At 42.2% G+C, this 27,957-nt stretch overlaps 1 protein-coding gene across 11 annotated transcripts in view; it reads left to right on the plus strand.

Moving 5' to 3' along the window:
* JARID2 (jumonji and AT-rich interaction domain containing 2) overlaps window positions 1–27,957 on the plus strand; it is a 255,994-nt gene that overhangs the window by 187,455 nt on the left and 40,582 nt on the right. For all 11 annotated transcript variants that reach the window (XM_070585077.1, XM_070585082.1, XM_070585075.1 and 8 more), the window contains one exon: window positions 9,397–9,573. In XM_070585077.1, the coding sequence (XP_070441178.1) occupies window positions 9,397–9,573 (177 nt within the window). The remainder of the gene's footprint in view (window positions 1–9,396; window positions 9,574–27,957) is intronic.

Below are 27,957 nucleotides of genomic sequence, written 5' to 3' on the forward strand. Positions count from 1 at the left end.
AGCGAATGGAGTTCTTGAAGCCTTCTTCTTTGTTGTCCCTTAATGACCCCCAGTGAGCCCCAGACCATGCTTTCTCCACATAACTCCATTTAAGTATCTTCAGTGGAAACCTTGGGTGAGCAATAAAAACTCTACGCCACTAATAATACTGGGATTAGTGTGTATGTGTAAACACACTAGCCAGTCATTCAGACATAAAAATCTTCAGAGATTTTAAAATCTGTTTCAAGGCACTCAGAGACCTTTCAGCTAAGTTTGACAAGGCTCTCTCCTTTCCTCTTTAATATCATGAGCTAAAATTTCTAAAGGAAAGGAGAATGGAATGAATAGTGGAGTCGGGCCTGAAGTGTTTGCCTGCAGTGTATTTATCTTTAAATAGCTGTGTTGAAGCAGGGTCCACATGTCTCCCACCAGAGGTATAATTAGGATTTCCCCAGGTACATGCGAGGAAGAGGGTACGTGTCGTGTGCTGCATGCAGCAATTCGTACTCTCGCTGTTTTTGCTGTCACCTCTCTCGTTATTCTTAATGAGTTCTGTCGTCTTCTCTTTGTTCTGACTCTGATTATTAACAGATTAAAAAAGCTTAACACAGCAGAGCAGTAGCAGGTTAAATGATTCTCGTATTTACATTTTTCTTTTTATGGGGCACTGCAAACAAGGGGGATTCCCAAAGGCGATTCCTGAAACATACACACACCTACACACAGCTTGTTTTTCTGACTGTGGTTCTTCTGACCGTGGATGTCAGAGTTCAGCCAGATAAAGAGCGCTTCTTGGGGAATTCCTAGTAAAGAAAGCACTGGCAGCCATTGTGAAGGATTGCTTTCTGTTTTGGGCCTGCCTGCCTTTTGTTTCCCAAGTCTTAGAGAATCTTCAGTGATCAGCTGTCATTCAACTGCTAATTAATTCAGCCAGCCAGCCTTTATTGAACGCTTTTTATATGCTAGACACCTAGAAGACAGAGATTAGAAACAGGAAAGTAGTATCAGTCTGGTAGGTGAAAGAGAGGATAACAGTAAACATGTGAAAATGCCAGGGTAGAGGTGCACAGCATGTACATGCAGGGAGGCAGGGGCACTCTGCCCAGGCCTGCCTGAGATGGCTCTGGAAGGGACAGGACGCTTGAGCTGGCTTCTAGAAACGGCGTGGGGCTTGGAAATTCTGCAGAAGCCCCCGCCAAGGCATGGATTCGTGTTGGGGTATGTTGATTGGATGGTCCCAGGTTAGAGGAAGGAAGTTAGATGTGTCGGATTCTGTGGTCCCTGAGCTAGACAGTAGGGCACTGTCGAGGTTCCTTAGCTGATAGGTGGGTTAATATGCCTAGACCTTTATTTAGGAGGATGATTCTGGCAGCAAAGGAAAATGGATTGAGGCTATAGGAAGGCCATCCTAGGGGTTATTGTAGGAACACAGGCAGGAGGCTGAAGGCTGAAGCCTGGTGGATATTGGGCAGATGACTTACATGGCTCTCAGCTCAAGTTTAATTTGTAAAGTGGCTATGTAGTGTCTATAGCACACAGTCGCTGTGGTGGTGAACGAAAGCTAATGGGTGTGAAACAGCCCCAGATGAAGCCTGTGGTGGTCAGCCCAGTATACTACGTAACTATTTCCCAGGGAGGTTAGGCAGCTGTTTAGCAGAGAGGAGAGGAGGGTTTGAAATTTCAGAGGAACAGTCTAGAAGACCAGCTTACTAGACTGCAGGTATTAGACAAGAATCCCACCCGTGGAGTTTTCTCTAAAGACAGTTGCCAGCTTTATTGGCAAGGAGCGCATATTTGGATACAGTACTGGCTTTTGGTATGGAGGACAATAAATTCTAAGTAGGGCAAATGCAAAAGCCTGGGGTGATTTAGAGGTCACAGAGTGAAAGGGGATTAACCTGCTAGAAAGCAATTAAGTAATCCTCCAATTGCAAGGAACACTGTGGTGCTAATAATGAACTTCCTTGAGCAAAGTGGAAATGCTGTTACATTATATGAACTCTCTGGAGAGGAAGGCATACCGTCACAGTGGTACACAACTTCATCTGTGGGATCCTTCTGAGTGGCATTGCATCTTAATATCTGAGAGCCATAATGGTGGTCCAGAATGCCACCTTGAGGGTTTTAGTGGCCACCCTCTCTTTCCTCCAAATCAAACCAGCGTTATGTTCCTCAGATGCCTAGTTTCCAATCAAGTCTGTGTTACTTGGCCGAGTCCTGCTGAGCTACAGTTTCTTTGCCAGGATAGTTTATCAGGCTAGTTATGAAGAAATATGAAACCGTGGAGTTCTTAAGCCCCAAGTAGGGGAAGGGTGGATCCCTTTTAATTGCTCTGTGACCTTGATCAGTTGTTCAGACTCCAAGACATTTTGCTCAGAGGCTTGGCCCTGCTCCAGGCCAGCTGACCTCTGATCAGGCTTTGCCCTCCCTGAAGATAACGTTGGCACCCTTTTCCCTGCCAGTGGCTGCTGGTGCAGGCTCAGTAGTACTTTTCACAGTCATCTCCAGCCTTCTCCTTAGTTTCTAGAGATTCCCTTGGTATTCTGTTAGGATTTGTGGACACTTTGCATGGGGAAGAGAGTATAGATTGTGGTGGTCATCAAGGTCACACAGCCATTATTTGAAGTACCTTTCTACGTTGTTTCCACTTCTAAACTTGATGGGCAAAAGGTAAGTAGGTTGAGCTCCTAGTGGTTGCTCTATGGTGTGATTTGTGCATTCATTTGAGATAAAGAGATCCAGAGACCTCATTGCATTTGATTAGATGTGTGTTTTTAAGCCACGTGTATAGATAACAGTGTGGAAAAGATTGTAAGGGGAGTATTCCAGCTGTTAATTAAAAGATACTTTTCTCCCGTTGCTATAGGCCAGGTCTGCATGTGGGCTGACATTGTTAGGAGATGCTGAGTCCGTCCTCTTAGGGCTCTTGCAGACAGAACACGTGCCATGAGGTGGGTAATTTTCTAAATGTGGAGTCAGATAGGCACACCTAGGAGCACATGTGCCAGGCCAGTGCCCAAGAGTTGTCATTGAAGAGGGGAGGAACGCTGAGGGAAAGACAGGCCACGCTGCCAGAAGATCATTACTTTCTCCCTCCTTCTTTCTTAACAAAGACTTTCATGGCTGAAGGTTTCCAACTGTCACATGGCATTCTCCTGAGGCACATTCCCAAGTTCCAGAAATTGTAACTGTTGAATTCATTTTGCATTTTCACACCCCCCAAGATTCTTTTCACCGGTCTACTTACTTTCCTACTTTGGAAAGCAGATAGGAAATAAACTGCCTTTGCTCTTACCTAAGTAAAGTGACAGTGGGATTTTATAGTTAGGAGCTGTTTTTGTCAGTGAAGCCACTCATTAGCTGAATGATATTGCCTTAATTGTGTGTGGCTTATGGTACATTACTTTCTTGTATATGTTACCTCACAGTCTTCAGGGTCATCACAATTGTTGTGGCTGAAGACATGCTCATTGTACAGATAAGTAAACTGAGTTCATGACAAGTAAGCACATGACTGTCGAGCTGACACGTCACCCTAGATTTTTGGATTCCCTGTAGAGTTCCTGTCAATGATTGGCATCTTTGTTGTGGACATGCACATATAAAGGAAGGGCAATCCTGGTGGGGGGGCATCATTGCACAGGCAGTTCCTTATCTCATAAGGAATAGGCGTTCCCTTTGTATTTGGCTTTTGGCCTGGATGGCTGTTCCCCAGGCCCTGTGGCATGTGCCCATGGTGGTGCCAGACGTGACTTTAACTGAATGTTTTAAAATTTTATTGTAATTTTCGTTACGTTTCCTTTAGGAGAGTTAATTGATATAATAGAGATAAATCATGTAAGTCATGAATGGGAATCACTGTAAAGAAAGTAGGAGCACCTGGAGTATCTGGATATGGCACAATATCTTAGGGCCCATGGAAATGGATGAAGCTTGGGAAATCCTGTTGTAAATTCTTCTTCCCTGGTAAAATGTAAAGGCCGAACTGGGAGACACAGAGAGAGATTGCCGTTTACAGTGTTACAGTAGTCCCACAGTGTTTGAAAGCACTTGCTGTTAATGTGTGTGGGTGCATGAGTGTGCAGGATGAGTGTAGACGTCTGCTCTGTGTGGGTCACAGTGCCTAGAACAGTGCTTGGGACATGCATAGTTGGATTAATGAACCAAGGCAATTGTTGCAACTACTTTCTTCTACGGCCCTCTAGTTTCAATGTATGGAGCTTTCCCTTCCTCTAACTTAGGAAGTAGTAATTAACTCTGCGTCTGTGCCCCTCCCCATCCCTACCTGTTCACTTTGAAGTTTTGTTTTGTAATTTAATACGATAGTAGTGGCTGATTGCTTTTCATTCTGTTTGTGCCTTTTGAAGACCATCCATGAAAATACCAACTCAGTGGACCAGCCCAGGGTTTCCTGGGCGAAGCTACAGAACTTGACCCCCAGCTCAGTGACAGTGTGCAGGGAATCCCTTTAGGGTCTTTCCAAAATAGAGCTGAGCTATGTTTAGCTTGGTAAGATAAAGAACTGATCGGGGAGGGAAGATAATGGGAAGGAGGGCTTGTATGTGTACATGATTCATGGAAAAGAATCCAATTTTATAGAAACCACAGCCTAAATTAGAGAAAGCAAGCTTTTGGATTAAAATGATTTCTGTTGTGGTTGTAGCATACCACAGTTTGATTTTTGTCCAGATGAAAACATTTGGTTTTCACTTCAGTAAATATTGTGGAGACATTGCCAGCTAATTCTGAAAAGTAATGAAATACGGCTTTGGCAAAGCGCAGATGCGTTCTGTACTCCCGACTCCACTTATCTGATCCAAGTTCAGATTTTTTTTCACATTTGCTAATGCACTTGAATAATCAGGAGAGAAAATCTGCCTGTAATTGTAATAGAAAACTTTATATACTAAATATACTTTTATAATTTATTGGATATAAAATCCCCCCTCTAACTCCCCCCAAAATAGCCTACACCATCCTTAACCCTCTTAAAACATTCACCTTTCATTGATTGCTTGTCTAAAACTACAGTGTGTACAAGAGACGTGTGATGTAATTCTATGGGATAAGTCAGCAGCTGTCACGTGTTAATGAACTGCATGAATGGGACTGGTACCTCAACAGGGAGAGGCCACCCTGAGGACACCAGGGCGTGAGTCAAAATGAGTCAGCTTAGCCCTCTTGGAGACCCTGTTTGTACCACCTTTGCCGGTGTTCTGCAGCAGGTGGTGGTGAGCCGTGCTGTGGAAGAGAGGGTGTTTTGAGGAAGCATTTTCAAGTTGTGAATCCCCTGTCTCCCAGCTCACCCTCCCTGTTAGTTCCTCCCTGGAGCTCCCTCCCCATTTTCCTGAATGCTTGGACCCACAATGAGCTTCTCAAAAGTGTGCTTCATCTGACTTTTGGAGGAAAGCCTTCCCCTAATAAATTTTCTAGAGATGAAGAAGCTTACCTCTTCTGTGCCAGGATCTCTAAGTTGCAAACTATTTTTAATGAAAAATTTTTAAAAAATACAGTCTTCCAGTTTCAAATACTAGATGTTGGTTTAACTTTCTGTTGACTCAGCATCAATATGATTATGTAATATATGCATTCACCCGTTTTATACTGAAGAATATAGGATAGTTTTCTCTCGTGATAAATAACCAAGACTGCTGTGTGCTTTTATGGCTTTAAAATATCCTTTCCTTCATGTTTTTTTTCTGTCTAGCAGATTCTTCCTCCTCTAAACTTAAGTGTAAATGCGATAATCGAGCTTGTATCTAGACTAAGCAGAAATAAATACAGTCTACATCAATGTCGATGTACTAGTTTTGGTTTCTCAGGTGCTTTATGTCTTCTTTTATGTATTTGAGGGTGTTGTATAGTGATTTTCTAGGTATTAGCATATAACAGTCAGTGTTTCCCTATCATGTTGGGTATCTTTACTTTGGCATGAAATATAAGATGATCTTACTGGTTTTGTCTTAATGAGATGGAAAGAAGCTTCTTTTGCTTCAGTTTTGCCATTGCTGTGGTTTTCCTGGTCTGTAATGCTAGCTTGGCCTCTCCATTACTTTGCAAACGGACATGCCAGCAAGGTCTTAGAGGATTTACAATAGTGACAGCGTAACAGAGATTTGGCGTAAATGGCATTAGACTCTGTTGGATTTAGTCTTTTTTATTTGCTTCAGTTTGACTGGCAGGTTTCTGAGTGTACAGGTGTGAGGGTTCCCAGTAAAATTCTGGAGGTCAGTTCCTCCTGGGGGAGAAGCTAATAGTTCATGAGACCACTCCTGGCGGGCAGGTTCTGGATTGGCAGTGGCTTCCTGAACAAGACCTGAAAGGGCAGTGAGGCCATACCCAGGGAGAGATGGGTTCTCCTAGTGAGTGGCATCTGCCGGATGAGACAATTGCTGCAAGGCTGATATTTGAACTAAGGGCATCTTCTTGCCTCCGTTAGTAGTTAACTGACCTCTCCATCTGAGATTCATTATTGTTGAGCATTGATCCTTTCCCCCCTCCCAGAAGTTTTCTTTCCCTTTATCATGCCAGCTTCTCCAATCCCCATCTGGTTTGAGACCCTTCAGAACCATTTTTTCTTTGTTGATGCTTTATCTTTAGGTCCAGACCAACATGAATCCAAATCACCTTTTAGTGTGAAAGCACTTTCCTTTTATCCTCCATGCTTCCGTACTTAGAAGAAATCGTGTCCTTTTCCACCTCTGATGCAGAGTCGGTTACATTGGAAGGACTTTGTATTATTATAAGTTTTGGTTTGAGAGTGAGTCCTTCAGAAACACCTTGCCTCCCCCCATTCCTTATTGGTCTTCTATTTCCTATCTTACACTAGCCTCTGACTTTCGTTTAGAATACCTAGCAGGTTACGTCTATTTATATTTGCTGAGAAAGTACTTAAACTTGTGTTTTTATTGAAGAAATGATCCTATACACTTTCTTTGGATGTTAGTGAAACTTGGATCCTGAAGCTGTTAGACGTTTTCTCCATTTGCGTTCTTTGGAACATGAACTTAATGTTCACCCCATTTTCTCAAAATCTCGTGTAAAGATTGTGATTGTTGCTTCATGCTGCTTATCCAAGGTTTGAGTTTCAAAAAATCCTCAACAGATTCTCTTAGTGGAAGTTCATTCTTTGTTTCTTTCTCATGTGTTCCACATAGATTTTACCAGTTTCTCTTTGAAACAGAATATATTTATCAATCTTAACTCTCCCCTATTTTCACGTTACTCCCGAATGGCCTCAGTTGCAGAGTTTGTTGCATTTTCTGCTGAGGGGAGAAAGGAAGGGCGAGGGTAGTAGCCTACTTCCTGAAACGCCCTCTGGTCCTTCCCTTGGCGCTTTACTGCTTTCCTCCAATAGATGGCAGAGCCGGCTGCGGAAGTTACCACAGGCTCTACGCAGAAACCGGCCTTTTTTAATACCAGTGCAGCTTGATTTTAACTGCAAGTCAGAGTGTCCAGGGTGTAGGGAGGCTCTTCTTTAGAGGAATTTGACATGTATATTTTGACTTGGAAGGAACTTGAAGAGATTGTTCAACCTATATGTTTTCATTTTATTGAAGAGGGAAATTTTAATGGCTGAGTCTGCACTTGCGAAGGTTTTACGTTCCCTGCTGTGTCTGTCTGACAACATGTGACCTATCACCTTAAGTTGTGTTACATGCTAGAATGAGTTGGAGCCTATGGTAAAATAAATTTCTGTGTTTTTTTTCCTCACAGTCTCTTTTGAGTGTTGAAATAGTTTCTCCTGCTTTTTCTGCAGTACCTAGAAAGTTAGATTTGGGGAAGAAGGAACCAAACAGTATTGGTATTTTCCCTGTGAATGGTGAGTCCTGATTGACAACCTCTGACTAGGAAGCTAGTAAGGGTGATGTCTCCTCTTTCCCTAGTCAGTCTTGCACTAATTGTAAAACCTCTTGAAACAAGAGTAAATGCGTTGCTCCAGTGGAAATATGGCTAGATATTTCCTTCTTTTATTTCATCTTTAACTCCTATTTGATTAAATGATTTTCCCCCAAAGTCTGTGTCAGGTTTAAGAATCTTTCTTCTGTTGAAAACCTGCTTCTAATTGGAAATGATCAAAGGGGAGAAAACAAAACAAAGGAAATGGCTATTGTCAAACTATATCCACCTCTGCTTTCCACTAAGAGTCTTTTTGCCACATACATCCCTTTTTGGATCCCTTCATCTCCACCTACTGGTGTTACCCACATAACTTTTTACCGTGTTGGCTATTGGTAGGTCATGACTGTGACAGAAGGAAGGGGACTGGAGGTTATCTGTTTTGTCTTTGCATTTCTGTGCGATGGGATTTGGTTTGCCACTTCAGCTCCCTATTGCTGCTCATTCATTTCCATTTCCTTGTTAGAGCTCATAGCCCCGAAATTAGACAGGAATGGTTTTAACCATTGTGTTTGAAGTTTGAGATCTGTATTTGGGAAGGAGACTAAACTGGTTGCTTGTATCTTTATTGATGTTACCTGGAATGTTAGCAGATTCACAGGAAAGTGAGCAAGAGAAGTAAAGAATTTCACATTTATTAGTTCTGCTGCTGCTTTGTAGTTAGCTCTCCGAAAAATACTGAAGGAGAAAGAAGATTGAAGTTGCTGCTGGAAATTAATTTGGGGGATTTTCTTTGTCCCACATAATACACCAATGAGTTCACTGATCTACTTCTAAATTGTTGTTATTTGATAAGGAAGAATTGTGTGGTCTGTCTTTATAATATTGAACTTATCTTCTGGTGTTATTGCTTCTAAGATCAGCTCAGAAATGAAAACATTTGGGGATGAGGAGGTTAAGGTATAAAGGAATAAGGAATGTGGGTTCTTCTATGAGGAGTTTTTTTTTTCTTTTTAATCAGCACTTTAGATAGTGCTGTGTAGGAATTTATTTTAATAATTTTACATGCTATTAACCTGATCATAATATCGAAGTAACTTCCAAATATATTACGATTTTTGGGACTCTGTGTCTGTCATTCACCCCATATGAGTACAAGACAGTACCTTACATTAGGAAATAATCTTTCTTACTCAACACTGTGGGTAGATGTTTTTTATTTTATTGATTTTTCTTGTTCAATTCAATCCTTGGTAGTTTTTATTTTCCCTCCTCACAAGAACTATTCAGATGAGATTTTGTAAATTGTGGTTTGTTATGTTTGGTGAATAGCAGCATCCCCCTGCTGGGGTGTTTTGCTCGAAATCTGTTAAGGACACAGATGGAGTTATATTTCCTGGGGGATATTTGAAAAATAAATTAAAAATGGCAATAGAGATAAATAGCTTTGTTTCATCTGCTTAGTCATGAGGATTTGGGTTCGTAACTCAATAAATGCCTTCGTTTTTAGTTCTCCTCCTGGAAGGGGTGAGGATCAAGGTCTGTGTTTATGAGCCTTTTTCTTAAACCCACCAGGTTCTCCTGCGCTGCCCAACAGCATGGTATATTTCGGAAGCTCTCAGGATGAGGAGGACGTCGAGGAGGAAGATGATGAGACGGAAGACGTCAAAACAGCCACCAACAATGCTTCATCTTCATGCCAGTCAACCCCCAGGAAAGGAAAAACCCACAAGCATGTTCACAATGGGCATGGTAGGTCTAATGTTGAATTTGGGCCAAAAATTATAAAATCCAAAGCTTTAGGTAGAGAGCTAGAATAGATCATCTGTTGAGAAGATGATGAAGATGAACACTTCATAGCTGGTTAGTGGCAAAGGAAGTTCTGTATACTCTCTAAGTGCCAGACATGTTTAAGGGCAAAGAGATTAGAGTAACACAGTATGTTCTAGACAAATTGATTGTTAAGATGAGTATAGATATTGTTATGTTTTGGAGATGATAAAGTTCATAAGAGCTGCAGATCGTAGAATCGGAAGAGGAAGAGATCACATCTAAATAGGGATGGTCAAGAAGATTTTGTGTAGAAACTTGTTATCACCTTGTTTTTGTGATTTTAACACATGTAGAAAGAACCATTATTCAGCATGTGAAATAAAGTAAATGTGTGTATATTATGAACCAGACCAATTTTTCCTCGAGTGCTATGGTGTCGAGGAAGAGGAGAAGGACAAAAGGTTGGGTATCAGAGAGAAAACTATTTAAATAAGTTGAGTGTGGAAAGTGCCCAGTGGCTTTTCAACAGGGAAGTGATTTAATTAGAGTTGTGTTTTGAAAAGATTAAGCTGGCATCGATTATGAGGATTACATAAAGGAAAATGATTTGAAGAAGAGGAAACACATTCAAAAGCTGTAATTACAGGCAATTACCTGGCTGTAGGTAACAAGGGACTAGAAGTTGGTTATGGCAATATAAAGAGGAGGCTATAAGTTCAAAAATGAGGACGTAGATACAGAAATTTTGCAGGGGTAGTTTTGATAGGACTTGATAACTAATTGGATTAGCATGGGATGGGGAAAGGAAGTAAGAGGAAAGAAAAGGAGAGTGAAGCAGAGCGAATGTGGTAGGGAGATATTATGGCTGTTTTCTAGTAAGCTCCTATAGGTTCTCTGCTAGACAACATATTTCATATAGGGCTCAGAGAGACCCTATGAGGTAGAGAGTCCCCATCTACAAAAGGCAGAAAATCAGTGTTGTTGATATGTGATTGAGGCAAAGGAAAGTTACTCATTTTTTTTCACCCCACGGCTATGCACTGAGCTACCACTTGTCTTTCTGGATTCCATGGGAAATAGAGGCTCAGGGCAAGCATAGCTTAGACACTGTGGGAATCTGGGTCCAGCTTTTGTTACTGTTGGGCGTTTCTGCCTTGTCGATTTAGTGGTTGCTCATGTCTCCTGCTTCTTGCTTATGGCTGTTGCAGTGGCATATAGACGTGGTAAAGGTGTGACCGTCTTTTGAGGACTTAGGGTTTACTTTGGGAGATGGACTTAACACTCCCAGTGTATAATTAAAAATGGTGACTTAATTTTAACCCTTCAAGAGAGTTTTTTTTACCTGGAGTTGTGGTTATCAGGAATCTTGATAATTGAAAGAGAGCTGCATATATGAGTTGGAATACAGGTTCGGGTGTCAAGATGAACTTTTTAGGGAAGTAATGAATGGTGAAATTCCACATAAACTGTGGAATGTGGAATGTTGTCTAGTTGTGGGGGTGGTGGCACACTGACTCACCAGTGTGGGACGTGTCCTTTCGGGTGACTGGGAGCCACAGGATAGTGCTGATGAGATGTTCTGCTAGGCAGGAAGAAGAATTCAAATGTAGAGAATAGGGAACTGTTGATGATTTTAGATGTGGAAGTAAGATGACATAGATCAAGTGCAGAATGATTCTTCCCACAACACAGTTTAGTCTGGAATGAAAGATGATGAGAGTCCAAGGATTCCAGCCGGAAACTGGCTGATGCGAGGTTGAACTTAAGGACATACAGTGGTTTGATGAGTTCAAGAGACCCTTTGAAGCAAAAATGATCAGCTTTTCACAGCTGCCTAGAGAGGCAGGGTTGAAGGGAATAGAAAGGGAATTAGGAAGGGAGTTGATGTGTAGGGGTAGTAAAGAAGTTTATCATCTGCTAGGTTTGTGGTGATGGCGAAGGACAGGAGAAATACAGAGAATAGACTGGGAATTGATCATCACCGAGCTGCTGCTGATTGAAGCGGACAGAATGGGTGAGCTTTCTGAGATAGAGTGAAGCAAGGAAGCAGACTTTTAGGGATTTTTCAAAAAAGTTCTTTAGAGGGTTTAATTTTCTAGTTTTACTTTTGTTTCTATATGAATCAAGAGAGATAAATACGAGCAAAATAGGAAGTTAGGCTCGTATCTCTTAGTCTTTGTCCATGATAGACATATGTTTCATCAGTACAGTATCAGAATGGTTCCTTGAGATGTTAATTTTCATTCTCTTACTGTGATTGGTAGGTGAATTCCTCAGTCATGTCAATCAGGTGAGTTAATTCCATGTGTACCTGTGCAGTTTTGGTGGCTTCTCCAAAACCTTTCTTTTTCCTGCTTATTTGAGCTTGTTGGTTCACTAGATAATTTTCTCATAGATTCTCCTTCCAGAGTCAACAATTGTCATCTTTCATGTGTGTGGATCTTATTATCTTGAATTCTCTTTTTCCATGAGCTCCAAAGGTGATGATGTGAAGGGGCCATGAGTATCTGGCAGCACATGACAGGGAGTTATGTGAAGCGGGTGGAATGAGGGTGATGGAATTAGCTGTGTTCTCTCATCTAAGGCAAGAGGATAACAATTTTGCATTGACCATTCTTGTCATTAGAAGTCCAGGAAGGTGTGTCTGTATCTACAGATACATATATTTACACATGCATGAACACAGAGGTAAACTTCTAATTTTTGAAAAATGTTATGAGATTTTTACTATTTTAAATAGTACTGTGTGAGTGAAAAAATAGCATGGCAATTAAGAAGGTTTTGAAAGTTTCACTTGCAGGATTTGCTTCTTATTTCAAATATTGTCAGAAATACCCTTGGGTCCTTTTGTGTACTGATGAATTTTTATGTCTCTTCACTTGGGGCGGCTTAGGATGGTGTGTGTCTTTTGTTCTAGTTTGCAAGGACTAGATGGGGGGAGTCTGAAGTGTGAGAACCCACAGGCCTCCTCTTACTGCCTTTTCTGACTTTGCTCTTCTACTCTCTCTTCTCTTTCTCATTTTCCTCACTCTTACTCCCTGATTCTGGTGTCCTCTCTTGTGCCTCTGGAGAGATACAGCGTAAGATAGAGGAACAATGGGGACCATCCCCAAGCCAGCTGGGCTTCATCAGTACACTAACTCCACTCATAGTTACCAACATTTCTGTGCTTTCATTAGTGAGTCTTGTAGAGAGCAAAGTTTCAAGGCCCTTTTGAAGTCCTTATCTGCTAATTCTAGTAACTCTCTTATCTGCCGATCTACTTCTAATGACTGTGTTTTCTTGATTATGAGTCCTAGTTATGTCTTGTATTCTTTTTTAAAAATTTATATTCAGATATTGTGAATTGTATTGTGTGCTGTATTCTACAGTATAATTTTTTGTTTCTCAGGGAGTGAAGCTCTTTCCTTTTTTGGCAGGTGAGACGAAGAGCTGACCACTCTGATTTCCCCTAGAGTGTTTGCCTTATATATTTACTTACATTGAGTTCATCTGTAGTTAACTCAGCTCCCAAACCCCAAGCCTCTGCCTTTTTGATCATGTCAGTATTTGAGCTGGAAAGGAGTTGGCAGCACTTCCAAAGTTTGCTGTTGGATTCAGCTCCAGTAGAGTCCCAGAACCCATCATAGTGAGAACCCATGGGGCTATGCACACACCTAAACTTTGGGGGATGGCTGAGAGGGAGATTACTGCAGGCCAAAGTGATCTGTCCTCATGTTTGAGTGTCTTCCAGACTCCAGTATGCAATACCATACTGTTGTCTAATGCCCCAGCTCATCCGTGCATGGTCTCTCAGTCGACAAGTGTGCCCATTGCCACACCAGGGCCTGGCCCCTGTGGGCATTTCCCTCTGGAATTCAGTTCATCTGCTCTTCAGTAGCCCTGTAGGAAAGTATGAATTTGTATTTTGTCTAAGGTTTTCTTGTTGTTGCCATGGGCATGAAGACCTTTCACATCCTTTTATATCCTAAACAAACACCATAGTCAGTAAAGTCTTTCCACTTTGGGATCTTCAAAAGATCAAACAAGTCAAATAGAAGCACCAAACCAACTTCACTAGAAAAGCAAAATTAGTTTGTGCATTTTTAATGCCTGTAAGTATTGGAGAAGATATTGTGTTTGCGTGCCCCTGAAGTTACTGTAGTTCTGGAGGATTTGGAAGGGAGCTTTGGGAATTATTTTATTGGGAAAAGCACTAAAATATATTTGTAGACTCTTTGAGGGTAAGATATTGCCATATTAACCACTTATGGAATTTTATGGAGTTAACTTTTGTTTCTAACATAAAATAAGTTTAACTTCTGTGCGTGTGAAAAATCAGTGTAAGACCCCATGCTAGTTTAAGTGCTTTGGAATATAATCCGGATGAACAAGGCATATATGCTCTTCCTTAAAGGAGCTTAGGGTATGGGATGCCACCTGGCAAACCCATCAGAACTGCCCTAAGACATTCAGGCTCCAGCCACGTGTTGTCCTGATCACACAGGTTTTAATGTCTGGTTCATGGACACTACCCGTCCGTCCCGTCCCCCCCCGCCCCTGTCACTTTGTGTTTCTCACATAGTCACTTCCTGTCACTTCCGATGTGTCCCCCTGTTGTGTCACGCCATTTGTCTATATGACTTTTATAAGCCTTCTCTCATACTCAGGTACAAACATTCTCCATAAAAAGGAGCTGTCGGGTATAAGCAGCTGAGGTACTCTCAAGTGTTTGGGCTCTATTAAAAATGGTGTTTTGTGGTTTTTGTGTGTCTTCATGGGTTTTTGAGTTTGTTTTCACTTTCTGGCATGTGAATACCAAATCTTTTATAAGATCCTATGAAAAGAAAGTATGCCCCGACTTTTAGTGCTAGGGAGTCTTCTAATGCAAAGGTTACCATGTTGGTTCTTTCTCTCTTTGCCTCTTTGTCTTCCTTTCTGAAGGAAAGGACTTTTCTTGACAAAGGTGTACTGTGATCACACTTGTATTTTGGAAGGATGAACTTAAAGATAGATGGGAATGGGCGCAGCTGAGCGGTGAAAAACCGTGAAGAGACTGCTGCACTAATCTTTACATGATTCCAAAGTTTTAATCAAGGAGGCATCACTGGAATGAACCGGAAAGGTCAAAGCAGACAGATAGCTGACAGATAGGGATGGCTTGGTGTCACTGGAAATACAAGTGCAGTTGGAAATGTCAGTCTTCAGTGCTCTGTGGGCTAAACTGACATGGGATGAGGCTGTGAGTGAATTAGTTGAAGTTTCCTGCTCTTGAGTCATTCTTGCTTATTCCAATTTAGTTAAGTCAGCCTTTGACCTTTGACATTTATGATAAAACTGGGAGATGAGGCTGTGAGGAGTGAATAGCACAGTGATTCAAAGCATAGGCCTCTGACTCTGGCCTACCTGGCTTTGAATTCTGCCTTTACCGGTTGCCAGCTACCTGCCCTTGAGCAAGTACTAACGTTTCTCATCCTCCAGCTCCTCCTCTGTAAGGTGGGGATTAAGTGAGATGTGTGTGTAGGCTGTCTGTTCCCCGCACATGCAGGGGTGTTCATAGTTCGTGGGTAGCTTTTCTAATTTTATTTTAGGAGGTGGTCTCTCAGAAGTCTGCTCCTTTGTGAGAGGGTGTGATTGAGGGCTGTTTTCCATGCATGACAATAAGAATACTAGAGTTTTCAGGATGTGTTCACCTACATTATCTCTTTAGATTCTATCTGCTCTACAACGGCGTGGACCTGAGGTGGTCAGGGCGGGTGCTTTTCTTGCTCTACAGTTGAGGGAGTAGAAGATCGGATGTCTTGCACCCTTCACCAGAAGTGGCAGGTTGCAGCCAAGCATCAAAGTTTTCGAAATGCCTCTGGGCCCACACACTTTCTGTTGTAAGGATGAGAGTGTGAACAATTGCACTCTGGGCTGGGTAGAGTCTGCGCTGTGGTGGTGGAGTTACCGCTCTCCTGTCAGGTAGACAACGTCGAAATGCCAGCTCCATATGCCACGGCCTGGGATACACAGCTCTGCTTGGGTCTCCTGGTGCTCTTGCCACATGGTGTTCCTGTCTTTGGAAGCCAAATGGTGAAAACCCACAGGATTGCAGTCTTCTTTGTGAGGCCAGTGGAGGAGAGGGAGTTGAAGCCAGCTCAGAAATGTCTTGGCTGTTAGGAATGCTCCTCCAATTTCGGGTGAGTCAGAGGAAGATGGTGATTTGTTGAAAAAGAGAAGTCAAAAGGTAAAAAGAAAAAAAAGATAAAAGAAAAGTTAACTTTGTAGAAGGCCAGTTTCAGCCTCAGATTAGGTCAGTATTTCAGAAACACACTGAGCTCTCCTCACCTCGTTAGGTGTGCTGCATCACCCTCTTTATTCTGCGTCCGCTTTTATCTAAAGAAGGCAGATGACAAGGAAACAAACTGCTGTCAGCAGTTTAGTAAAGCAAGCCCTAGCAATGCTTGGGAGTCAGTCCCCAGACAGGAGAATGTAATGACACTCCTGAAGGTATTATTTTTAACAATGGCGAAAGGAGTTATAGATATCAGAAGCTCGTCACCCACAAGTGGTACAACTCAAATGTCATAATCTTTGAAAATTGAGCTTTCAGCTGTGGAGTATTCTCCTGTTCAATATTGATCCTTCCCCAACCATTTCTAGATAATTGAAATTATGCTGTAATACTACGTTGCCCAACACGTTTGTTTTCTTTTTTTGTCTGTTCATTTCCTGCAAAGGTCCTTATCAGCATTAATAGTCCCCAGGAGCTTTGTTTAATGTCTCTTTTAAAGCTGCTAATTAGCTGTGTGTTCCTGGGTGAAGCATTTAACTTCTCTGATTCTTAATTTCCTCCTCTTCCATAAAATGAGCAGGATGGAGTGGGTTAGCATTCATTTGTTCATTCATTCGTTTATATCCCAGCATTAAGAAACCATTACTGCATGTCTCATGTACAGGAATGGTTACCATTGAGATCTCTTGTAATGGATGATGGGCGTTGCTGTGTGTGCAAGGGAAGTGGCTTTTCCAAAATCACCTGTTTTGCCTGGTGAAGAGCCCTAACTAAAATTCTGTTTCTGTAATCCGTTCTTCTTTCCCTGAGACTGCAGTGCCTTTTTCAAATTAAAAACATTTATATCCCACCCGGTTTTCAGCTCCTTCACATTCCTGTCTATGGTCTTCTTGCCCCTGTAATAGCCCATTGGTACACGGTGCCTCCTCCAGAGGATGAGAATGTCAGCGGGGAAACCCAGGACTCTGGTGGTTTACACAGGAGTCCTCCAAGTGGTGAGGCAAGGATCACTAAGAACTCTGTTTTTACAGTTAACTACAGGTCAAACGCTGGCAACAATTCCCATGGCAGCTAGAAGTTGTCTTTCCTGCTTTGCTTTTACTGAAACCCATTTCTTGGTGAATATAGAGCAGAATTCCTTAATTCCTTGTGATAGGATTTCATTATGAGTACCTACTAGTTATAAAAGGGGTTGTGTACATGTGATATATGACAACAGAATGAGACACATACTCCTGCAGGGTTCACTTGTTTTGAAATAGAAAGTCCTTTGTGGGAGTACAGAAGGTGTTTACCTAGTTTATTGGCATGACGTTGGACCAGTAGTTTTATCTTTAAAGAAAGTGGATAGATGGTAGGTGATTGTGTGTATGAGGTAAATGCTAGACCCCAGGCTCACCCAGGACCTGCCCCAGCCAGCTTTTTTCTTCCGTCTGGGGTTCAGAGGAGGGCTAGTTCATGTTCAGAAGACTGAACCTTTTCCTCTTGGTTTCCGAGAGCACCTGCAGAGCTCCAGGCTTGCGGAGAGCTGTAAGGCAAGGCACTAGTGGCTTGGTGCCCCTCAGGAACAGCAGGCTGCTGTGAGAGGGTCTTGAGTCATGTGGGTGAGTGATTGGACTTGCCAGTCCCCAGAATGGGTTAGAGGGCCCTGCAGTGTGACACTTGTGACATTGGGAGCCTTTCTAAGCCCTTGTCCTGCTCCCCAGGCTTCTCCCACCCCTCACCCCCATTCTCTGATTTTAGAGGGCACTCATGAGCGTAAGTAGAAAAAGAAGCACTCTTGAGCTTCCCCTAAGTTATCTGCCTGCCCAGATTGAAAAGGCTGGGTCTAGTTTGGGAATGAGATGAGGGCCCTCCTTTTTCCCAAAAGTAAAGTCTCGAGACAGATTATCTCCGTTTCCTTTAGATTTCTCACTTGGGAGAAGAATGTGCAAGCATTAAAATCACTTTTCTATCAGGAAGAACCTGGGTGAGGGCACAGTAATTGTGTGGTCCAGCACATCCTCAGAATTCTTGGCTTTCTCACTTGAGAAGGTGGAGAGCCAGCTGCTTTTTCATGCTTCTTCCCGACAGGGTGTTTCTCCTGTCAGAGTGACGCTTTTCCCTACCTTGCATGGTGGAGATGTTGAGGTATGTTGGGAAATCAGCAACATCTGTATCCTACCCAGGAGGACCACCCTCACTGAAAGGTGGGGAAATAAATGCCCAGAAGACAAAATGTGGGATATGAATACTTTATACTGTGGTAGCTGAGGCCAACACCCTGGTTAGGCTGCATGTCCAGGTCTATAGTTTTATTTAGGCAGTGCTAGTTTGAAGAAACTGGAACCCAAATTGCCACTGGCAGCCTTCTTTATCTTGCTTCTCCCCGAACTTGCCCCTGAGTGAAGCAGCAGGGTTCCCTGCAGAGCAGTGGCCTGGCTCAGGGAAGGAAGTGCCAAGAGAGAACACACTCCCCACTCGCCCTCTGCCACTGTGCTGCCGTCATGTCTAATCGGGCCTGTCTGTGACAGCACATGTCTTTCTGGTGGTGGGAGCCCTGACCCCAATAGTCTCTTGCAAGAGCCTGGTGTCCCCAGGCAGATGTTCAGTTTCGTAAACATTACACAGGACTCTAATGTCCTCATTTATAATCCACTGAGCATCCTAATGGAAATGGATTTGTTTATTAAAATACATAATCTGAAATGACATGGACAGCATCACGCACGCTTTTAACCTTGGGTTAACACTCAAGGGTTACAATAACAATGCCTCCAGCAACTTTCTATTTTGATAGCTCTTCAGAGTTTCCAGAATACTCTTGCATACACAGAACCTCAAATGATCCTAACAATAGAGTCCTTAGGTAATCACTATTTGGAAACAAAACAACACAATCAAAACACTGTTCTGTGGGTATTTACGTTACAAGTTAATATTTGAAACTGCCTAGTTTTTCAAAAGTTCTCATCGTTGGTTATTTTTTTCTAGTGTGATAAGTGAGGTAGACTGGAGGAATGGATACATTTGTTTGGAATGAATTTGGCTTTGGTTTTTCCTAAGTGTTGTCATTGTGGAGGGGTGTCATGGTCCTTTGTGGAGAACTTGGTGAAAGATCATTGCTCCCATCACCACCTCTTGTATATTCTTCAAATGCTTTTGTGCACTTAGGGTAAGTGGAAGGAAGAGCAGAGACCATTGTTCTTTTTTGTGCTCCTCCCTTTCTGAAGTGGGACATTTTTCAGAAGACCTTTTAAACAACATATCATGGGCCTCCCAGCTGGAATGATTTAATTGCTTTTGGATTCACACTGGGGTTGTGTTGTGTAAGGGCTGGAAAGCAATCATTTGGATGAGTTTACCATGTTTCTGCTCTGTGGTTGCCTTCAAGGTGCACTCAGCCCCTTCTCTAGCTGCTGGTGGAGGCGTGGGATGTGCAGGCAGGGCCAGCATTTCTTGCCATAGCCCTGCTCAGTGAGGAGACACTCTGTCATTGACAAATGCTGTTTTCTTTGATAGGTGTTTTCATAAGATATCCTTTTTACTATTTTTAACTTGGCAGCTCCATTTTTTTCCTGTTGAGGCAAGTGAATATTCCAAAAAGTTGAAATATGGTCTAGGAGCATTTTTTTTAAGAGCAGGAGTACACATGGAGCTGGGCTAGAAAGTATTTGTTCCTAACCATCCACCATTTCCGCCTTCGGGGCCACTTGGCACCGTGGTTGAGAGCATAGTGCTGGATCTTGTCTTTCCATTTATGGCTGCAACTTTGGGACAGCTTTCTGTGTTTTAGTTTTCTTACCTTTTTTCCCCTTAAAGATTGGCACCTGAACTAACATCTCTTGCCAGTCTTTTCTTTTTCTTTCCTTCTTCTTCACCTCCCAAACCTCCCCCCCCCCCCCCAGTACTAAGTTTTATATTCTAGTTGTAGGTCCTTCTGGATGTGCTGTGTGTGATGCCGCTTCAGCATGGCTTGATGAGCGGTGCTAGGTCCGCGCCCAGGATCCGAACCGGTGAAACCCTGGGCCGCCAAAGCAAAGTGTGCAAACCCAACCACTCCGCCACGGGCCGGCCCCTAGTTTTCTTACCTTTAAAGAAGAGATAATAGGAGTGCCTTTTTCATAGATTTTTGTGAGAACTAAATGAGTTATTTTATGTTGAAAGAGTTCATAACTGGTAGAAATTGCCTGTTGGCTGTTACATTAACACCACAGGTGATTAAAAAGATGTGGAAGCCTAGAATAACTTTGTAATTGATAAGAGAATCCTGGAAAGTTAGTGTTTTTACATTCCTGGCACACAGTGAGGGCTTTCTGAGAGGTGACTCTTACCACTGTGAGTATGTGACATTATTGACCATACCAGAGTGAGCTGTTTCAAGTGTGGTAGAAGGTCCCCAGTGACACCTGTCCATCAGTATAATCAGCCTGTCCTGCTTCTTCTCATTTTCCTTAAGCACTGGTTCCACTGGTCCACGCAGGACCTTTAGGGACATACATAGAACAGCAGGCCTGCACCTCTTGTGTTTGGTTTGGGGATGTCTCCTCCTGGGAATGTTAGAGCCCCTCTCCTCTATGGTGAGATGCCCATACAGATTTCTGTGACAGCCCACTTAGTCAATGTGCCTGATGATGGACGAGAAGCTCCCGGCTCAGATGTGTCTTCGTAATCTGCTGTCATTGGGCCAATTATTTAACCTTTTAAAGCCTCAGTTTCCCTGTCTGTAAAATGCTGATAATACCCAGTTTTTTCCATTAGGGTTAGGGTTGGGAAGGGGGGAGGGGAAGTGACCGTTATTGGCCATCGTGTTTCATTTTGGGGTGATGAAAACGTTTTAAACTTAGATTGTTGTAATGGTTGCACAACTCTGCGAATATGCAAAAATCCATTGGATGGTACACTTTAAATTGGCGAATTACATGATATGTGAATTATAGCTTATTAAAGATAAACTAAAATCTGTTAGGACTAAATGAGTGACAGATGCATAGAGCCAGGCACTGTGGTGAACTTGGTAAGTTCTCAAAAAGTGGAGGCTGGCTGCTGTCCCGTTCCTGGCCTCACACTCCATGACTCTTTCTTCTAAAAGAACTCTAATACCCTGCAGTTCTAAAGAAATTAGTAATAATGTATTAGATTTTCAGAATCTGCAATTAGTCTTGTTGTCCACAATTGGGTGGGATATGTTTATATTATGCACATTGTAAATTGAATTGGTGAGCTGTTCACCAAACTGCTCAGTATTTAATATTTTCAGCTAAATTCATCTGAGCTGTCTTAAGGGAAATTTTTAGTCCACTTGGGAAGTCTTGCTGTTCCCAGAGACTATAAAATGTGTGTATAGAAGTTTTGAAAGTCATCTGTTTCCTGGAGGGTGAGTGGAGGTGTATGTGATAGAATAGTGGATCCATAATATTTATTTGGAGAACCTTGAAAACAATCCTTACTATAATGCAAATATTGTTGTATTTAGTTTTTCATTCTAATATTTTTATTCTGAAAATTGCTAATTCTTCTATAACTTGTATAATTGACTGTGTATATGGGGTGCCTTCCAGTTTAACTCTCGTGCACGTTTTTAAGATCTCTCTCTCCTAGTGTGTTGTGAATAGTTACAGATTCCTTGTTCAAATTCAGAGGTGGGCCAGAAATCTTACCATTTACTTCAGATGTAGTTGGTCTTTGAGAATTCATCCCCTTGAATACAGTCATGTGTTGCTTAATGACCGTGGTATATTCTGAGAAATGTGTCATTGGGTGATTGCGTCATTGTGCGAACATCATAGAGCGTGCTCACAGATACCTAGATGGTATAGCCTACTACACACCTAGGCTGTGTGATACTAATCTTATGGGACCGCCATCATTATGTGCCATCCATCCTTGACTGTACAAGGTTTTATGAAACCCAAACTGGAAAAACACTTTATTCATCATCTGTTCAAAAGTTAATGCATGTCCTCTTCTGAGTATAACCCATAGTTCTGTACTCCTTGTCTTGTTTCTTGAGAGTGATGAAGTGTGACGTCCCTCTTAGCCCTCTGCCTGCTGTCCTAAAAGGCCATTTTCTCAGACATCCTCTGCTGCCACCCCCGGCCCCCCCCCCGCCCCTCCCCCCCATCCTTTGGAGAATGCAGATGCCTTAGAGCCACCTGATGTGGGCACAGGCTAGGGGATTTGGGCAGGGGTGGGGGGAAGTTGGGGGAGGGTTAGTCACTATCAGGCCATCAGCCTGGTTGTTTCCTTGAGTCCTTTGGGGGCCAAGTGGGCCAGGAAACCATTTTTCAATGACAGAAGCCATTCATCCTGATTTATGGTCTTTCTCTTGCCCTGACCTTTATATTCTCATAAAGGTCATGTGTCCCGTTTAAACTTCAGTATCAGAAGTTATTAGGAACATATGTAAGAAACATGTTTTATGGCAAATCTGACTCTTTTAGTTATTTTACATCATTACACATAATGTTTTCACAGTTTTATATATTGGGATTGTGGCAACCAAATTCTGATTGGAAAGAAAATTCAATTTGCTTTAAAATTTATGTGTATAGATTTCTTTCCTGTTTTTTATATATAACCAAAGTGGTGGAGAGATTTCACCGTGCAGAAATTCCAGTGGTACTCCACAAACACCGCATAAACCAGCAGAGCTTGCTTGTGATACTGGAATCAGGGTGCATGGAGGCCGCGGTAGGTTTCGCGTGGGCTCCCAGTGTGAGCTTCCCTTCGAGATTATAATGGAGCTTCTGCTGACCTAAACATGTCCTTGCTGCTTTCCTAGTTTTACACATGAATGCTGTGGCTAAGTTAGTGGAGCTGTTTTTGCCCAGGGCAGACCGGGTTACAGCACTCACACATGCTGCGTTAAAATCCTTTTGAACTCTTGGCACAGGTTGGCAGACATGCCATTGTTTTCAGACAATAGTGACTCAAAGTTGAACTGGCTCCAGGGAGCCAGTGTGGCTTTTGTACAGTAACAAGGATTTAATACCAGCCAATTGATGGAGTCTGTCTTCCCCAAGTAGGGACGCCATGTAATGACATGAAGCTTACACTTAAATGTCTGGCTCAAGATAAGAAACTTGGCGTGCTTCTCCTTTCCTTTTTGTAAGCCATTCTTCTGTATTTACAATGATTGGTTTTGTCCCTTTGATTTGTCTGGGGTGGGGCAGGGAGCGGGTCTTATTTTCTGTAATTTTGTGCTTAGTCCAGTCTTCGGGCCTTCTTCTCATCCTTTCCTTCTTGCCCTTTGTGTCACTATTAGCAGACATTACAGGCTCTGTCCCTATTTCCCTCTCGAGGAGATAAGGGCTTCAGAACCCTGTTAGCTCAGGTCAGACACTGAGTCATCTCAGGGTACCATGTAACTTTGTCAGATGCCAAACGAGGACTGCTTTCCTATTCATACCTAATAAAAAATGTCCAGATTGTCTCCTGGTGTTTAGATGAGGTGCCCCTATTAGCATGGATAATTAGCAAGATCGGGGCATCTGGAAATGGGAAGGGTGTGGAGACAAGCAGAAGTGGACTGCTGGCCCTGTCAGCTCTGTTTGAAGGGAATTACTGTTTTCACACGTGGTTCTTGTCTTTGCCATTGCAGCAGGAGCTTTCAAAAAGATCATCCTTCTTATATTTGCATAACTCCTTTCTCTGAAGAACACAAAGCATTTTATATACTTTATTTTGAATTCTTCAGTGATTCCTGGAGGCGAGATAAGGGGAGGCAGCTGGCTTGTAGTTGAGGGAATTGAGGCACAGATGTGTTCGCTGATCTGGGAGCTAGAAATCACAGCCCTGCAAGAGGTCGTGTATTTAGGGAGGCTTTTAAAGACCTCGTGATTGGCTTTTCATAGACTGCCTTATGGGTCTCCCGCAGGAATCTCGTCGGGGTCCAACTGTGTGAACAGAGCTTATATGGGGAACATCCTTTAGTACAAACTCCCTGGAGCTTTAAATGTGGGCTCTTCCTTGGAGAGGGTAGCTTTCCACCTTTCAGATGATCATGGGATTGCTGTAAAGATGTTTCTGAAATAATTTCTCTTGCCCATTTCTTTTTCATCCATTCTTGGGAGCAAATCTTACCTTCTCAGGCATGAAGTGACTTGAAATCAAAATATCAGCCTTTGGATTTAAAGATTTTGCTTGCCCTGGTGTGGAAACATTTGTCTATAGGCCATTTAACTTTCAGAGTATGTGTATACAAATCAATATGTTTGTCTCTGTTCATTAATGTAAAGCTGTTTGTATCTGGGTACAATACAATTTCCTAATGTGGCTCTCTGTGATAAATGTTTTTTTTTCTCTCCTTAAAGAAACAAGCCCTATTATTCCTTTTAATTGGGTCCATGTGCGTAGGTCCTCCATACATCCAACTTTGTCTGTCTGTCTCATGTTCACGGGGTTTAGTCTTTCCCTGGGAGAGTGAGTATTTTTTCCTTTCCCCTTCTGGAGAATCTTACAAATTAAGACAAAAGATAATTACTCAGAGGGGCAAAACTGGCAGGTTCCCACGACACTTAAAATTAATGAGCTGTTGAGCACAAAATATACCTTGTCTCTGGCTCCATCGTCTTTGCCCGCCCCTCCCCCTTCCCATTTAACACTTGATTTGACTTTTTGGCTGTGTTTACCATTTGGCTCTATTGCTGCTGTAAAATAGCAAGATGATGACAAAGTAGATTCATTTGAAAACTCTCTCTTTGTTTGCAAATGAAAGTTAATTTTATTCAATTTTTAATTTTTGTATCCTTGAAAACTTTCTCCTTTTCTGTTTGTCTGATCAACATAGTCTTTAGTAGAATAGGGCTGCCTTTCACAGAGCAGCCAGATTGGTTTGTGTTGGTGGTGGCACCTGCCTCCCCTCTCCCCTCTGATTCACTTTCTTGTCTAATCCCAGAACCCCACAGATTTGTCTTTGTTTTGCAGGGCTTTACTTTCCAGAGCATTTTCCTGAGGAGTTGGTTTGGTGATGTTGGTGGTCGTTAAAACTCCTCCAAGGCATTAGAATAGGATCCAAGAATTGTGCATTCCATTTCAGGTACAGATAATGCTGAGGAAGCCTCTGTTTTCTATTAGATCTCAGGAAGATACTGCTGGCTAACCACAGTGTCGCTCCTAATGCATTTCCTTTAAGTTTCACTTTAGGAACTGGCTGTGCCCCTTGGTTCATTTGGAAAGGAGTGATGTAGAACTGAACACTGGTTCCTGCAGTGCCCTGTTACGGGTCTGGTCATTGACTCTGTTGGAATTAGTGTGGTGATCCTAACAAGCTAACACTTACCCAGGTCTTGCTTCATGCCCCGCTCAGCCCCTTTCTGCATTAATACTTTCTCCCTGAGTCCTCAGAGCAAGTCTGTGAGATAGATAGTAAATGGGGAAGCGAATACTTGGACAAGTCACCAGCCCAGCGTCAAATGGTCAGCAAATGATTTTTCTGGCTTCAAACTTAGGTAGCTTCATCTCAGAGCCTGAGCTTTTTGCGGGATGTGTAGGTATAGACATAAGTACAGGGTCCATCAAAGGCCCCGGGAAACCGTGAGATTGATGGAGATTGATGTAGCCCAGCAGTTTCAGGCCTTTGGTCTCAAGACCCCTTTTTACTCTTACCAACTATTGAGTGATGCCCAAATGGCTTTTGTTAATGTGGATTGTTTTATTGTTATTTACCATATTAAAAGTAAAACAAAATTTAAAAATACTCATTTAAAACCCATTACATATTAACACAACATTTTTATGAACAGTATCTATATTCCTAAACCAAAAAGCTACTGGTGAGAAGAGTCGCATCCTTTTTCAGTTTTGCAAATCTCTTTGCTGTCTGCCTTAGTAGAAGACAACTAGATTCTATGTCTGCTTCTGCACCAGCGTCTGCAGTATATAGATTTGGTTGGCGTATATGAAGAAAATCAATCTTGGACAAATACGCAGTTGGAAAATGGAGGAGCCTTTGTAGATGGTGTTATTCTTTTATACTACACCCAGACTCATCCAGTGGTCGTTTCTTAAAGGTCAGTTGTTAATGGGAGTCTGACCCTCCATGGTTCATGGAGAACCTCATGGGTGAACGTTTCGTACTCCATTACATTAAAGTCCATCAGTTTGCCTTCCACTTTGAGTGGATCTCTTACCCATGCACAATTTTGTAACATCTTGTATTGATCATTTGAAAATAATGGTTTGCTGAGTTCTGTACCTCTTCCCGTTGTCGGCTCCTTTCCTTATACAGTATCAAAGGATCCCGTAGCTCCTCTCCTCTGACCTCATCAGAAAAGTCTTTAAGTGTTGAGAGGCTGTCAAACTCATGATGGCAGATAAAGGTTTTCCAAAATTGTAATTTTGGCCTGAAATTGTGAATGCTATCAGTGGCAGTTTTGCAAAAACTGTTAGTTATTTTCCTTGACAGGCTCCCTTTATTCATTTTTGAGAAAATGACTGACAAATAACTGCAGCAGTCCTTCTTTCAAATAGAAATATCATTCCATAAAAAAGTATAGCCAGCTTGCAACTTAAACAGTTACAACAGGGCTTTTCCCTGGAAACAGCCATTGGATTTTGGTATGCAGAAGAAGACATTTAACACTTGGTACTGCTTCATTCCACCCTTAAATGTAACTGGCTTTTTTTTTTAACTGCTAATAACTGGTGATGAAGAATACAATAATTATTAGTATGGTTTGGTGCCACTGCACTGATTTCTGTTAAGGCAACTACAGTTTTGCCCACCTTTTGTTGCTGTTGTTTAAAAACATAATAGTTTTATTGAGATGTAATTAACATACTGTAAAATTTGCCCATTTAAAGTGTACAATTGAATAGTTTTTAATATATGCACAGTGTTGGGCAACTATCATCACAATCAACTTTAAAACATTGTCATCACCTTCCCCCTGAACACCTTTATACCCATTAGCAGTCATTCTCATTTTCCTGAAACCTTCCCCACCTCTGGCCACCATTGAGCTGCTTTCTGTCTCTCTGTATGGATCTGTTTGAGTCATTCCATATGAATGGAATCATATGGTATGTGACCTTTTGTCATTAGCTTCTCTTCGTTTACCATAATGTCTCCAACATTCATCTAAGCTGGAGCATGAATCAGTACTTAGTTCCTTTTTATGGATGGATAATACCCCATTATGTTTATATAAATACCAGTTGATGAACCTTTGGATTTTTCCCCACAATTTTTAAGTATTGTTAAAAATTCTGTTTTGAACATTTGTATAGAAGTTTTTGTGTGAACATATTTTTCATTTCTCTTGTACATACCTGGGAGTGGAATTGCTGAGTTGTCTTGTAACTCTGTTTCACCTTTTGAGGAACTTCCAGCCTGTCTTCCAAAGCAGCTGCACCATTTTCCATTGCCACCAGCAGTGTGTGAGGGTTCTGATTTCTCCGTGTCCTCACCAACACCCCCCCTTAGCTGTCTTTCTGAGGATGCCATCCTAGTGGATGTGAGTGAAGGTGTTGTCTTGTGGCAGTTTTGATTAGCATTTCCCTGACTGCTAATCCACCTTTGGTCTTGCACCATTATTGAAATATCACTGCAGTGAGAAAGGCAAATTACTGTCTTAGTATAATTATGGAAATAGTTTTGACTCACAGGATCCCCTGAAAGGGTCTCTGGGTCCCACAAGGGTCCTACAAGTCACTCATTAACCTAGTAGAAAATGTCGAATGTGTTTTCAGTATTGTATTTCTCCTGGCTCGGTCAGGGCATTAGCAACATTTCTTTTTCTCATGAAATGGATGCTGGGAGGCAGCTGGGGTCAAGTGGGAGAGGCTGCCATGAGTCTGCTCAGGCCAGCTGTTGGGCTGTGTGGAAGCCCTTCTTGGTACTCTGTCTGCAGGGTGCACAAGAGGCAAGAGGAGGTCTTGCCACAGTCGGATCACATGGTAACCTGAGATGGTTCTTTTGAACTTGCAGTAATAAGGTTTCCCAAATCTCTACATAGGAACGTCTGTTATCCCCAGTCTACAGGTGAGAAAACTGAGGGTTAAATAACTTGTCCAGTTACAGACAACAGGGCTAGGCATTGACCTCCTAGAATACGGTGTTACTAAAGGGGACAAACCCATAGGATACAATTTTTATTAACTGAACAAAGAGAAAGTAATTTTAG

The sequence above is a fragment of the Equus przewalskii genome, chromosome 19 (genome assembly GCF_037783145.1).
Source record: "Equus przewalskii isolate Varuska chromosome 19, EquPr2, whole genome shotgun sequence".
NCBI lineage: Eukaryota > Metazoa > Chordata > Mammalia > Perissodactyla > Equidae > Equus > Equus przewalskii.